This window comes from Oncorhynchus clarkii, chromosome 4 (genome assembly GCF_045791955.1).
Source record: "Oncorhynchus clarkii lewisi isolate Uvic-CL-2024 chromosome 4, UVic_Ocla_1.0, whole genome shotgun sequence".
Classification (NCBI taxonomy): Eukaryota; Metazoa; Chordata; class Actinopteri; order Salmoniformes; family Salmonidae; genus Oncorhynchus; species Oncorhynchus clarkii.
The window spans coordinates 30,364,725-30,377,682 of record NC_092150.1 but is presented as its reverse complement, the minus strand read 5'-3'; the positions used below and the strand labels follow the sequence as shown (position 1 = coordinate 30,377,682).

General features: G+C 40.0%; 1 protein-coding gene across 1 annotated transcript in view; it reads left to right on the top strand.

Moving 5' to 3' along the window:
* Positions 1 to 12,958, top strand: part of LOC139407969 (dystrophin-like protein 1) — a 257,732-nt gene that overhangs the window by 100,230 nt on the left and 144,544 nt on the right. The window contains exon 3 of the mRNA XM_071151829.1: positions 11,439 to 11,531. Within this exon, the coding sequence (XP_071007930.1) occupies positions 11,439 to 11,531 (93 nt within the window). The remainder of the gene's footprint in view (positions 1 to 11,438; positions 11,532 to 12,958) is intronic.

Here is a 12,958-nt window from a genome sequence, read left to right as displayed (position 1 = left end):
CTGGAAAATATTGACAGCTATCTCTGGTATGATTAATACCATGTGCTAGCTCTCTAATGCTTCTAATAGGCTGAGGGGAATGAGACATCTCCTTTCTACTGGCTGCTGCAGTAGTATCGCAACCACTCCCCAGAATGAAACATGAAACTTTGGAGACAAACAGGTCAAGTGTTGAATGAAGTGAGCCCCACAGCTTCCTTATAAGGAGCCACTTGCCCACTGATCATTCTCAATCCCACACCCAACAACCAGTATATAGTATCAGTTCTCTGTGTCTGACAAGTAGTATAGAGCTGTGGCTTGGAGTATTGCTTCTTCATCCTACGTAATGTATTCCCTGTGAATCTGGTGAGGCTTTTCCTGCTACACCCTTTTATCCATTTTGCTGATCTCTTGTGTTTATTAAATGGATTACATGTGAACATTTTAGTCATTTAGCAGACACTCTTTTCCAAAGAGATTTAGCATTTTCATACTTTTTCCAACTGGTCTCCCATGGGAATCAGACCCATTAACCTTGGCGTTGTAAGTGCCATGCTCTACCAACTGAGCCACACGGGATCACAACATGTTCATTGCAACTTTGGGTAGAAACCAAATAGCCTTTGCTCATGATGAAAATAAATTGTGCGGTCCTCCTTATAATTCAAGCCTCCATGAAAGAAATTCAGTTTGTCCTTCTCTTAGGCTTAATCTGTGTCCAGTAAACGGCCCCTGTCTGTGGGGATTTATTCCCTTCCAAATAGGTCTGGATTAGTTAGGCCATTCTTGGTGAACGAGCAAACCATTTGTCTACAGCAGTTCTGATGGTTTCAATGTTATGGTCGCAAATGGTCTTCAATGGTAAAAATCCCAAACACACACTGTATATTTGCCATATCTTCAATTTAAGCCGACTAGAAAGTGTGCACCCTCAGGAGGGAAGCAAAAGTCATTCCGCTACCTAAGAATAGTAAAGCCCCCATTACTGGCTCAAATATCCAACCAATCAGCCTGTTTCAAACCCTTGATGGCGAAAAGATTGTGGGGGCTGTTTTGTTAGACATTATCGACCATAGTCTGCTGATAGAAAAACTTGTGTTATGGCTTTACACCCCCTGCTATATTGTGGATAAAAAGTTACCTGTATAACAGAACACAGAGGGTATTCTTTAATGGAAGGCTCTCCAACATAATCCAGGTAGAATCAGGAATTCCCCATGGCAGGTGTCTAGGCCCCTTACTTTTTTCATTCTTTACTAACGACATGCCACTGGCTTTTAGTGTCTATATATGCAGATGACTCAACACTATACATGTCAGCTACTACAGCAACTGAAATTACTTCAACGCTTAACAAGGAGCTGCAGTTCATTTCAGAAAGGGTGGCAAGGAATAAGTTAGTCCTAAATATTTTTTTTAAATACTTAAAGCACTGTATTTGGGACAAATTATTCGCTGAACCCTAAACCTCAACTATATCTTGTAATGAATAATGTGGAAATTGAGCAAGTTGAGGTGACTAAACTACTTGGAGTAATCCTGGATTGTACACTGTTATGGTCAAAACATGTTGATACAACAGTAGCTAAATTGGGGAGAAGTCTGTCCATAATAAAGCACTGCTCTGCCTTCTTAACAACACTATATCAAGGCAGATCCTACAGACCCTATTTTTGTCACACCTTGACTACTGATCTGTCATGTGGTCAAGGGGGCCACAAAGAGGGACTTAGGACAATTACAATTGTCTCAGAACAGGGCAGCCTGGTTGGGCCTTAAATGTACACAGGGATCTAACATTTATGATATACATGTCGCATGGCTCAGTGGAGGAGAGATTGACTACTTTTTAAAAATGTGTTGACAAGCTGAATGCACCGAGCTGTCTGTTTAAACTACTAGCACACAGCTTGGACACCCATGCATACCCCACAAGACATGCCACCAGAGGTCTCTTCACAAGTCCAGAACAGACTATGGGAGGCATACAGTACTGCATAGAGCCATGACGACATGGAACTCTATTCCACATCAGGTAACTGATACAAGCAGTAGAATCAGATTTAAAAAACAGATAAAAATACACCTCATGGAACAGCGGGGACTGTGAAGAGACACACACACAGGTACAGACACACGCATACACACACAACACTAGCACTCTACACACAAGCAGATTGAAATAATATTGTATGGTGGTATTATTCATTTTGTATTGTAGATATGTAGTGGTGTAATAATGTTATATGATATACTGTTTTATCTTTTGTTTTATGTGTAATGTAAGAGCCTTAATGTGTTTGGACTCCAGGAAGAGTAGCTGCTGCCCTGGCAGCAGCTAAAAGGGGATCCCTAATATATACAAAGTGTTTTGCAATAGTAATGGTATTAGGTTTGGCTGGATTGAATGGTAAATGTCACGAATCACACTACATATAGCGGTGTTTTATAATATTGGTATTTAAAGAAAATCTACCTTAATGCAATGTTTTATAATTGTATTATTTTGTTAACAGTTGTCACAACATTTTAGTCACTAGAACATTTTTGTAAGAAAAGTCTTCGTATTAGAATTGCACTATAGGGATAGCCCCCTCAGAGAGCTGCCGTTTGTTGGACAATTCAAAGAGTGTTTGGTTGAGGCATTACGTTGCCAATAGAAGGACACATTGAATTGCTTTCATGGACTGGCTGGACAATTTACTTTCATCATGAGCAAAAGCAATTGGTGTTCTACCCAAGTTGCAAAGAAAATGTTGCAATACATTTAATAAACACGAGACCAACAAAATGGATCACAAGATTCACAGGAAATACATTACATAGAATGAAGAAGCAATATCCCAAGCCACAGCTCTATACTACTTGTCAGACATAGAGAACTGATACTGTATACTGGTTGTTGAGGTGGGATTGGTGTGAGGTGTGGAGGATCCGTGGGTGGCTTTTTACCATTTTATTCCTCATGTTTTACTCAATGGTAGGAAGAATTATGGTCCAAATTGGATGTTGGGTACTATATTTATTGAATTTTATGTGTATCCTATAAATTAAAAGGGCCAATTTGGGGTCAATTAATTATCTTAATTTCACAGAGATAAAATATAAATTCAACAAAATAATGGTGTAGGAATGCTCTCTGTTTCTAAGTACAGAAACAATTTCTGAATGATCTGAGATGGTGGGTGTCATGACTTACTGAAATTACATGGGACGACTCTATCGCTCTCTTTCTCCCTCTATTTCTCCAAGTCATACGTCCTTAGTGAGATATGAGAGACGAACAGAGAGACAAATTGAGAGAGAGACAAAAGGGAAGAGATTAAGAAAATTAGAGAAAAACAGAAAGAGAGAAAATAATGATGACATGGTAATTACTTTTTCTAGATGAATACTTCTGGAGGACATTGTGATATTCTAACGACTCGCTATGGAAACCACTCTCGCTCTTGTAACTCCGGTAGCCATGGACACATAGCATCTCTGTGTGGGAATTGAAGGCCAAAGGCCTCTCTCTTCAAACAACATAACACAAAGGGCAATTGCACAATAACGGAATTACACTTTGACTCAGATTTTTCACTTTAAAATGTATGCCAAACAAAAATCATTGATTTCAAAGTTTAACAAACTGTACAACTCGATGCACAAGGACTACTTTGAACAATTTACTCACATTTTTACGAAAACACTTGGTAACAGGATTACAGTAAAAGCTCCCTCAGATCACATTTTCCCAAAACTCTGTTAAATATCTGCTCCGAATTAACATTTAAAGATATCTGCAGAAAGAATGGGGTGTCAGCTATGACATGGCGCATTGAGTAAAAAATAAAAAAAAACGTTGATTATTGAACTACAGTAGGTGAAGTGGATTTACAACATGTAACAGAATAACGGTATTGGAATTATATTATGGATCCCTGATCTGTACTATACAGAAATGCATAATTATGGATATGAATATCATTATCGTCATGGTGACGAATCCTGTATAGGTACACAAATATCATTATTTTGCTTATTTGGGTGTTATTGTACACACTGGCTATATTGTAATGAGTTCTACCCCCAAACAAGACCACATTTGGTTGGTCCAGACTAGACCAAATCTGAAACAATCATAGATGTCTATGTTTCACAAGTTTGGACATCACAGTATAAGCACAGTAGAGTAGAGTACAGTATAGTACATTATACTGTACTCTACTCTAGTGTGCTCTGCTGTACTGAACTCTACTGTATAGTACTGTACCATACTATACTTTTCTTTACTTTACTGTACTGTACCGTTCTCCACTGTGCTCTGCTGTACTGTACTATGCTGTCCAAACTTGTGAAATATAGACGCCTAGGATTGCTTCAGATTTGATCGGGCCAGGATGGACCGACCAAATGTCCAGGGTCGGTTGGCTGAAGATGCTCGTCACACTAAATGGAAAGAGGGTAGGTGGTAGTTCTCATGGTAGGTGGCATTAACTGGAGAGAGAGAGAGAGAAGAGAGAGTGAGAGCGACAGAGAGAGAGAGAGAGAAATGGAGAATGAGAGGGAAGTGTAGTCCAGACTGTTTTCAGTCTTGCTTTGAACACCAGACGACAGAAAGAGAGAAAAAAAGAGTTATGAGCTGAACATACCTTGACTAACCTGTACCTCCACACATTGGCTCGGTACTGGTACCCCCTGTATATAGCCTCGTTATTGTTATTTATTGTGTTACTTTTCATTTTATTTTTTACTTTTGTTTATTTAATAATTATTAACTCTATTTCTTGAACTGTATTGTTGGTTAAGTAAGCATTTCACGGTAAGGACACCTGTTGTATTCAGTGCATGTGACAAATAAAATTAGATTTTAACATAACAGTATGCCAGTGGAAGGGAAGACAGTAGCAGGTGACTACTATGATTTCCCATTGTAGCCAATTCAATTGCAGTAATTTCATAACAGATTTTTTGGTGATTTTATAAACAAACTTGATATCAGTAAAACACTATAACTAATTGGTAGGTCTACCTTTACTTGTTACTTCTAATGCATGAACTTTCATTGTCCCCATGAGGGAGACAAATTAGAAAATATCTTAAAGATATGTGATGTGAGTTTTTGGTAACGGAATTACAAGGCACAAGACCATGTTTCTTAAACTTACAGAAGGCAAGTAATTTGTCCAAAACTAAATATACAGTACGTGTTGATATTAGTAGGCAGTGGTCTTTACATCAACATTATTATTTTTTTTTATTTATGTCTAATACCTTTTAAGACTTCTTCTGGTAGATCTTGCCCTTTTCCATCTGTTTGGCCCAAAATCTAATATTTTGCTTCTTCCAAATTGTTTGGATTGAAAATGGTTGAATAATGTGTATGTGTTAATTTCTCATATATATAGACACTTAGCTTTCATTTGACACCCAATTTGACATCCTCCTATGAACTTCACATGTTGGTGCTCATGGGTCCTTTTACATGAAAATGACCATATGCCTTAATTAATGTCTCAAAAATATAGATTCTTAGCTATCATTTGAAATCCAATTTGATATGCTCCTATGAACTTCACATGGTGGCACTCATGGATCCTTTTAGATGGAAATGCCCCAAACTTGATCATAGTAATATGAGTTTAAGTGGTTTAGGTTTTAATGACTTGTTTTAAAACACAGTCGCCCAATCGCAAATCGATTCCTAGCCACTTGTGGAGATCTGAAATTATTGGATAGTTCTAGGAAAATTGCACAAATTTCATCTTGACTAGAGGGCCAGATGGAGCTATTACCCACTGGGTACCGACATCAATTCAGCGTCTATTGCATGTTGGTTCAACGTAATTTCATTGAAATTACGTGCAAACAACGTTGATTCCACCAGTGCATGCCCAGTGGGTAACTTTTAACTTATCTAATCTTATTAGATGTCCACTAGTGCATAGGGTCTAGAACGTCCTGGTGTAGTTTGGGCACTAGGTTGTGTTTAACAGCCAATCTGTTATTTAAAAGGGCAGATGGCAGAAGGCAGGTGTCTGGCTCCTCACTCTGTCTCAGTAAAATTATCAGGGTTTTAGATATTGGAAATTGGAGATTTCACTCTTACCTTTTCTCCCAGACAGTCAACTCAGTCAAAATATTACATTCCTCAAACCATTACCAGTTTCTCTTTCTTTCTTGACCTCATTCTTTCACACAGACCCACACTCAAACTCTCTCCCTCTCCCTTATTCCCCCCTCTTCGTCTCTCCGGTATTCCCACTCTCTCTCAGGAGGAGAGGTGTCAGGGAGATTGATTGATCTACCTGATGGTTCCTGCTCGATAATCCAAACGAATTCTACTTGTTAGGATTGAATTAGAGCCCTCATGGATCACTTTGGCCCCTGGGTAGTAACACGCACTGCTGCTCAGGGACTGCGTGTGTGTGTCCGTGCGTGTGCGTTTGCGTGTGTGTGTGTGTAGGCAGGTGGGTAACATTATTGGCCTGGCTTTGTATGCTCTAGCTCTCCCCCTAACAGATGGAAGGAAAGTTGGACAGCATGCACACACACACACCACAATTTCTCTCAAGGACTACTTCATAAAGTCTTTAAATGGGCAATCCGCAGTTACTACTGTACATGCATTTTTTTGTACTTATAAATTACTGATATACAGTATACCCATTAATATACTGTAACTTATAAATGCCTCATGAGCTTAGTTCAACTGTTGTATCCATCAGAACCCAATATATAAACTTGTTTTAATCCAATGTTTGTAATGGAAATGTAAACAAACACTGTATTGCTTCAAAACTATACTCATTCCGTTGAACCATATTTCTGTCTATGAACTATTTGTGAGTAGTTATATTTCTCCAGCCCGATCCCTCAGCTTTTTACTAAAACAGCGGCAGGGATACCACTTTGTCATTAATTCAAGTGCAGATTTGCCCTTTAAAGATTAAAAGCGTGTGCTCTTTCATAAGGCAACTATTTCTTTAAGACCGGACCCTTCCATGCATATGCTGGCTCACTGAACTCGTGCACTAGCTGGCAGACTTCTGAAAGACACCTTTTGCAGAGTTTTACTGTCTGAGGGTGTGTGTGTGCGTGTGTGTGCAGGTAGAATACCGCATCCAACCTCTGTGAAAATGTTTATTATTTTGGCAGTCATTGATGAATGGCTCTGTCATTGATGGATGATATGAATGGTATTTGTATGTGTCTGAAAATAGCATTTGATACTGAAGATGGCATTACGTTTGTCTGATCGTGTTGTTATTGCTTAAATGGATTACAGAGCAAACGGCTGGAGCCGACCTTTAGGAAATAATGACCTGCTTTTCTGGCAATATGACGGCTAAATGTTAAATGAATCAAATTCTGAGACACACACCGTATAGTATTTACACAAAAAGTATTTCTAAGGGAAGGATTCGTCTTCTAAGCCCTGTTTATTTCACAAGATCTAATTTTCAAAATGGCAGCACAAACATTTATGGTCTCTGGCTTTTTTTTTGCAGGGAGCCATTGCAGCGTTAACTGTCGTAATTAGGTCAGTTTATTTGGTCATTTCATGTGTTGTTGAATATCCCATCATCAGTAGTAAATATAGATTGGAAATTGAAAGTGAATGTGCTGTGGCGCCTCTTTACTAGCCTGCCTGACCAGACTAATTGATGTGATTGACTGATGATTGACTGATTATGCTGCATAGATGCATATACTGTATGTGCCAGCTGCCCAGTGAGAGCCATTAGATAGATATTTGTGTATGGCCTGTGTGGTCCAGCAGTTAAAGACGCTGACCACAACAGACATGTATGCCGGAGTCGGCATGGGTTCAAATCCGGCCCACTGCCCTTTGGCTCATCCTACTCCTGTCATTCCAAAACTTTACTATCTCTTCAATAAACCTATAAAATTACAAAAGGAGTGGGACAGCCCTGCTCCTTAAAAAATACCATTAAAAAAAGAGGCCATTTAGATGCCAAACAGCCAAACAAATATGCACATGCAGTTCCCACACACATGCTCAAACACATGTTCTGTCTCTACCCCTCTGTCTGTCTGCCTTCCTGGCTGTCTGTCTTCCTGTCTTTGCCAGTCAATTGATCCCAGTTGTCTGTTAGCCGCTGGCCTGGTAAAAGGTAGTGATCAGCAGATTATTCCTCTTCCTCAGGGTTAAGCAGAGGATGAGTTTCCTGGCAGGCCCCAGCCTCAGACTCAGAGCAGGCAGCCAGTGTTGATTGAGCACACAGTCATGCAATCTCCATAGACAAACATTGGCAGTAGAGTGGCCTTACTGAAGAGCTAAGTGACTTTCAATGTTGCACCGTCATAGGATGCCACCTTTCCAACAAGTTAGTTAGTCAAGTTGCTGCCCTGCTAGAGATGCCCCAGTCAACTGTAAGTGCTGTTATTGTGAAGTGGAAACATCTAGGAGCAACAATGGCTCAGCCACAAAGTGTTAGGCCACACAAGATCACATAACGGGACCGCTGAGTGCTGAAGCGCCTAACGTGTAAAAATCATCTGTCTTCGGTTGCAACACTCACTACCGAGTTCCAAACTGCCCCTGGAAGCAATGTCACCACAATAATTGTTTGTTGGGAGCTTCATGAAATGGATTTCCATGGCCAAGCAGCCGCAGACAAGCCTAAGATCACCATGCACAATGCCAAGCGTCGGCTGGAGTGGTGTAAAGTTTGCCGATATTGGAGTCTGGAGCTGTGGAAACGCCTTCTCTGGAGTGATGAATCACACTTCACCATCTGGCAATCCGACGGACAAATCTGGGTTTGGCGGATGCCAGGAGAATGCTACTGGCCTCAATGAATAGTGTCAATAGAGTAAAGTTTGATGGAGGAGGAATAATGGTCTGGGGCTATTTTTCATGGTTCAGGCTAGATCCCTTTGTTCCAGTGCTGCTAACATTGTGGCAGCAGTTTGGGGAAGGCCCTTTCCTGTTACAGCACGACAATGCCCCCGTGCACAAATTGGGGTCCATACAGAAATGGTTTGTCGAGATTGGTGTGGAACAACTTGATAGCCTGCAAAGAGCTCTGACCTCAACCCCATCGAACACCTTTGGGATGAATTGGAATGCCAACTGCTAGCCAGGCCTAATCGCCCAAAATCAGTGCCCAACCTCACTAATGCTCTTGTGGCTGAATGGAAACAAGTCCCCACAGCAATGTTCCAACATCTAGTAGAAAGCCTTCCCAGAAGAGTGGAGGCTGTAATAGCAGCAAAGGGAGGGACCAAATCCCCATTAATGCCCATGATTTTGGAATGAGATGTTTGACAAGCAGGCGTCCACGTACTTTTGGTAATTTGTGGTAATTTGGTCAATTTATTCAAGCCTGTTTCAAAATACAACATTTCTCATTTAAGACAAAAAAATATGATTTCTAGAAATGCACACCATTTTGATGTCTTGTAGGAAGCAATCACTCCCCCATTGCTGACTACAAATGATCTATGACTGGGCTAACAACTCACTATCTAGCAAAGGATATGAGCAAATGTACAAATGTGCACTTCGCTATATGTAACTCTTGCTTTGATCTCAAAACAAGCACATCTACTCACAACTGCTTATGCTATAAAAACAGTCTAGTTCAAAGTGAATGGCACAGATACAGTTGAAGTCAGAAGTTTACATACACTTAGGTTGGAGTCATTAAAACTTGTTTTCAACCACTCCACAAATGTCTTGTTAACAAACTATAGTTTTGGCAAGTCGGTGGCAATCTACTTTGTGCATGACACAAGTAATTTTTCCAACAATTGTTTACAGACCGATTATTTCACTTATAATTCACTGTATTACAATTCCAGTGGGTCAGAAATGTACATACACTAAGTTGACTGTGACTTTAAACAGCTTGAAAAAATAAAGAAAAAATATGTCATGGCTTTAGAAGCTAATTGACATAATTTGAGTCAATTGGAGGTGTACCTGTGGATGTATTTCAAGGCCTACCTTCAAACTCAGTACTTCTGCTTGACATCATGAGAAAATCAAAAGAAATCAGCCAAGACCTCAGGCAAAAAATTGTAGACCTCCACAAGTCTGGTTCATCCTTGGGAGCAATTTACAAACGCCTGAAGGTACTACGTTCATCTGTTCAAACAATAGTATGCAAGTATAAACATCATGGGACCACGCAGCCGTCATGCCGCTCAGGAAGGAGACGCGTTCTGTCTCCTAGATATGAACGTACTTTGGTGCGAAAAGTGCAAATCAATCCCAGAACAACAGCAAAGGACCTTGTGAAGATGCAGGAGGATACAGGTACAAAAGTATCTATATCCACAGTAAATTGAGTCCTATATCGACATTACCTGAAAGGCTACTCAGCAAGAAAGAAGCCACTGCTCCAAAACCGCCATAAAAAAGCCAGACTACAGTTTGCAACTGCACATGGGGACAAAGATCGTACTTTTTGGAGAAATATCCTCTGGTCTGATGAAACAGAAATAGGACTGTTTGGTCATAATGACCATCGTTATGTTTGGAGGAAAAAGGGGGAGGCTTGCAAGCCGAAGAACACCATCCCAACTCTGAAGCACGGGGGTGGCAGCATTATATTTTGGGGGTGCTTTACTGCAGGAGGGAGTGGTGCACTTCACAAACTAGATTGCATCATGAGGATGGAAAATGACGTGGATATATTGAAGCAACATCTCAAGACATCAGTCAGAAAGTTAAAGCTTGGTCGCAAATGGGTCTTCCAAATAGACAATGACCCCACGCATACTTCCAAAGTTGTGGCAAAATGGCTTAAGGACAACAAAGTCAAGGTATTGGAGTGGCCATCACAAAGCCCTGACTTCAATCCCATAGAACATTTTTGGGCAGAACTGAAAAAGTATGTGCAAGCAAGGAGGCCTACAAATCTGACTCAGTTACACCAGCTCTGTCAGGTGTAATTGGGCAAAATTCACCCAACTTTTTGTGGGAAGCTTGTGGAAGGCTAGACAAAACATTTGAGCCAAGTTAAACTATTTAAAGGCAATGCTACCAAATACTAATTGAGTGTATGTAAACTTCTGACCCTCTTGGAATGTGATGAAAATACAAGCTGAAATAAATCTTTCCTTCTACTATTATTCTGACATTTCACATTCTTAAAATAAATTGGTGATCCTAACTGACCTAATACAGGGAATTTTCACCAGGATTAAATGTCAGAAATTGTGAAAAACTGAGTTTAAATGTATTTGGCTAAGGTGTATGTAAACTTCCGACTTCAACTGTAGACTGTTTAGTCATGCCTGTCAATTTAATAGAATCCTACCAGAGCTAGCTAGCTAACAAGCTTGTGTGTGCAGAGCGGCACCAGAATTACAAAATGTGATAGCTATAGTATCCCTAACTACCATTGAAAAGTTCATCCATTCTTCTCTAATTAAAAGTGAATCCATTTATCTCTCATTTTTATATCGTTACTAATGTTAATCAATCTTTCTTTCCACAGTATGAATTCAAAGTGAAAAACATAAAGAAGAAGAAGGTCAACATCATAGTCTCAGTGGATGGAGTGAAGGTGGCACTAAGAAAAAATAAAAAAGTGAGTCTGTTTATAGTGAGTCTTTTATTTATTTTTCTGCAACCTGTTAATATCTTTACATTTGTGACTGTCTGGAACTTAGGGGCAGGGAGTAGAGTGGATGGGTGTTGTGTTGTTTCTAACCTCCGCTGTCAAACTGTGCCCACTCAGCCATTACTGAGGTGTGTCATATCCTGGGATTCTGTTAAGGAGTGAGTGGAATTCAAATCCTGTCACCAGCAGCGAGAGGGAATGATTAGCGAATCTGTGCCCTGCTAAATAAAGCTCCAGACATGGTGTGAATGGAGTGAAGGAAAGGAGTGAATATGTGCCTGGCTAAACTAATGTTTCCGACAGGGTAGAGTGGCAGAGTAGCAAATCTGTGCCCTGCTAAATAACGTTCCAGATAGGGTAGAATGGAAGAGAGGAGTGAATCTGTGCCCTGATAAACAATGCATGAGACAAGGTAGAGTGCAGGACAGGAGCAAATCCGTCCTTTTCTAAAAATGCGTCCCCTATTCCACTCACCCGTCTTTCTCTCTCCGTCTAATTTCTATAAAAGTTTTCTTTATAGCAGTTCTACACTGAGCTAGGTTTACTATAATTCTTGCCAGTAGTTAGACTGAGATTACCTTGGGTGACCTCTCTCCTGTCTCTCAGTTTTACTACAGTTCACTATTAAAGCCAAGCTAGAAGTACAGTCATAATCCCTGGTATGCAAACAAGCATAAAGAAGCCACTGGTATTCAGCAGATGTCTCCTACTCTCCTAACGTCCTCGACCTTCGATTGTTTAGAGTCCTTTATGGAGATGTTCCGTTCTTTCCTCTCCCTCCTTCTTCTCTCTCTCCTCTCTCTCTCTCCTTTCTTTCCTCTCTCCAGCCAGTGTTTTCTAAAGAGAGGACTGTACAAATCAGTTATATACGGCTCAAGGCAGCGACTGAGGGCTATGAATTAAATCCAATTGTATTGGTCACATACACATGTTTAGAAGATGTTATTGTGGGTGTAGCGAAATGCTTGTGCTTCTAGCTTCGACAGTGCAGTAATATCTAACAAGTAATATCTAACAATTTCACAACATATACCCAATACACACAAATCTAAGTAGGAATGAATTAAGAATACATATATGGACGAGCGATGTCAGAACGGCATGGACTAAGATACCGTAGAATAGTATAGAATGCAGTATATACATATGAGATGGGTAATGCAAGATGTGTAAACATTATTAATGTGACTAAGATACAGTAAAATAGTATAGAATACAGTATATACATATGAGATGAGTAATGCAAGATATGTAAACATTATCAAAGTGACTAGTGTTCCATTTCTTAAAGTGGCCAGTGATTTCTAGTCTATGTCTATAGGCAGCAGCCTCTGATAGCCTTGAGATAGAAGCTCTTTTTCAGTATCTCAGTCCCAGCTTTGATGCACCTGTAC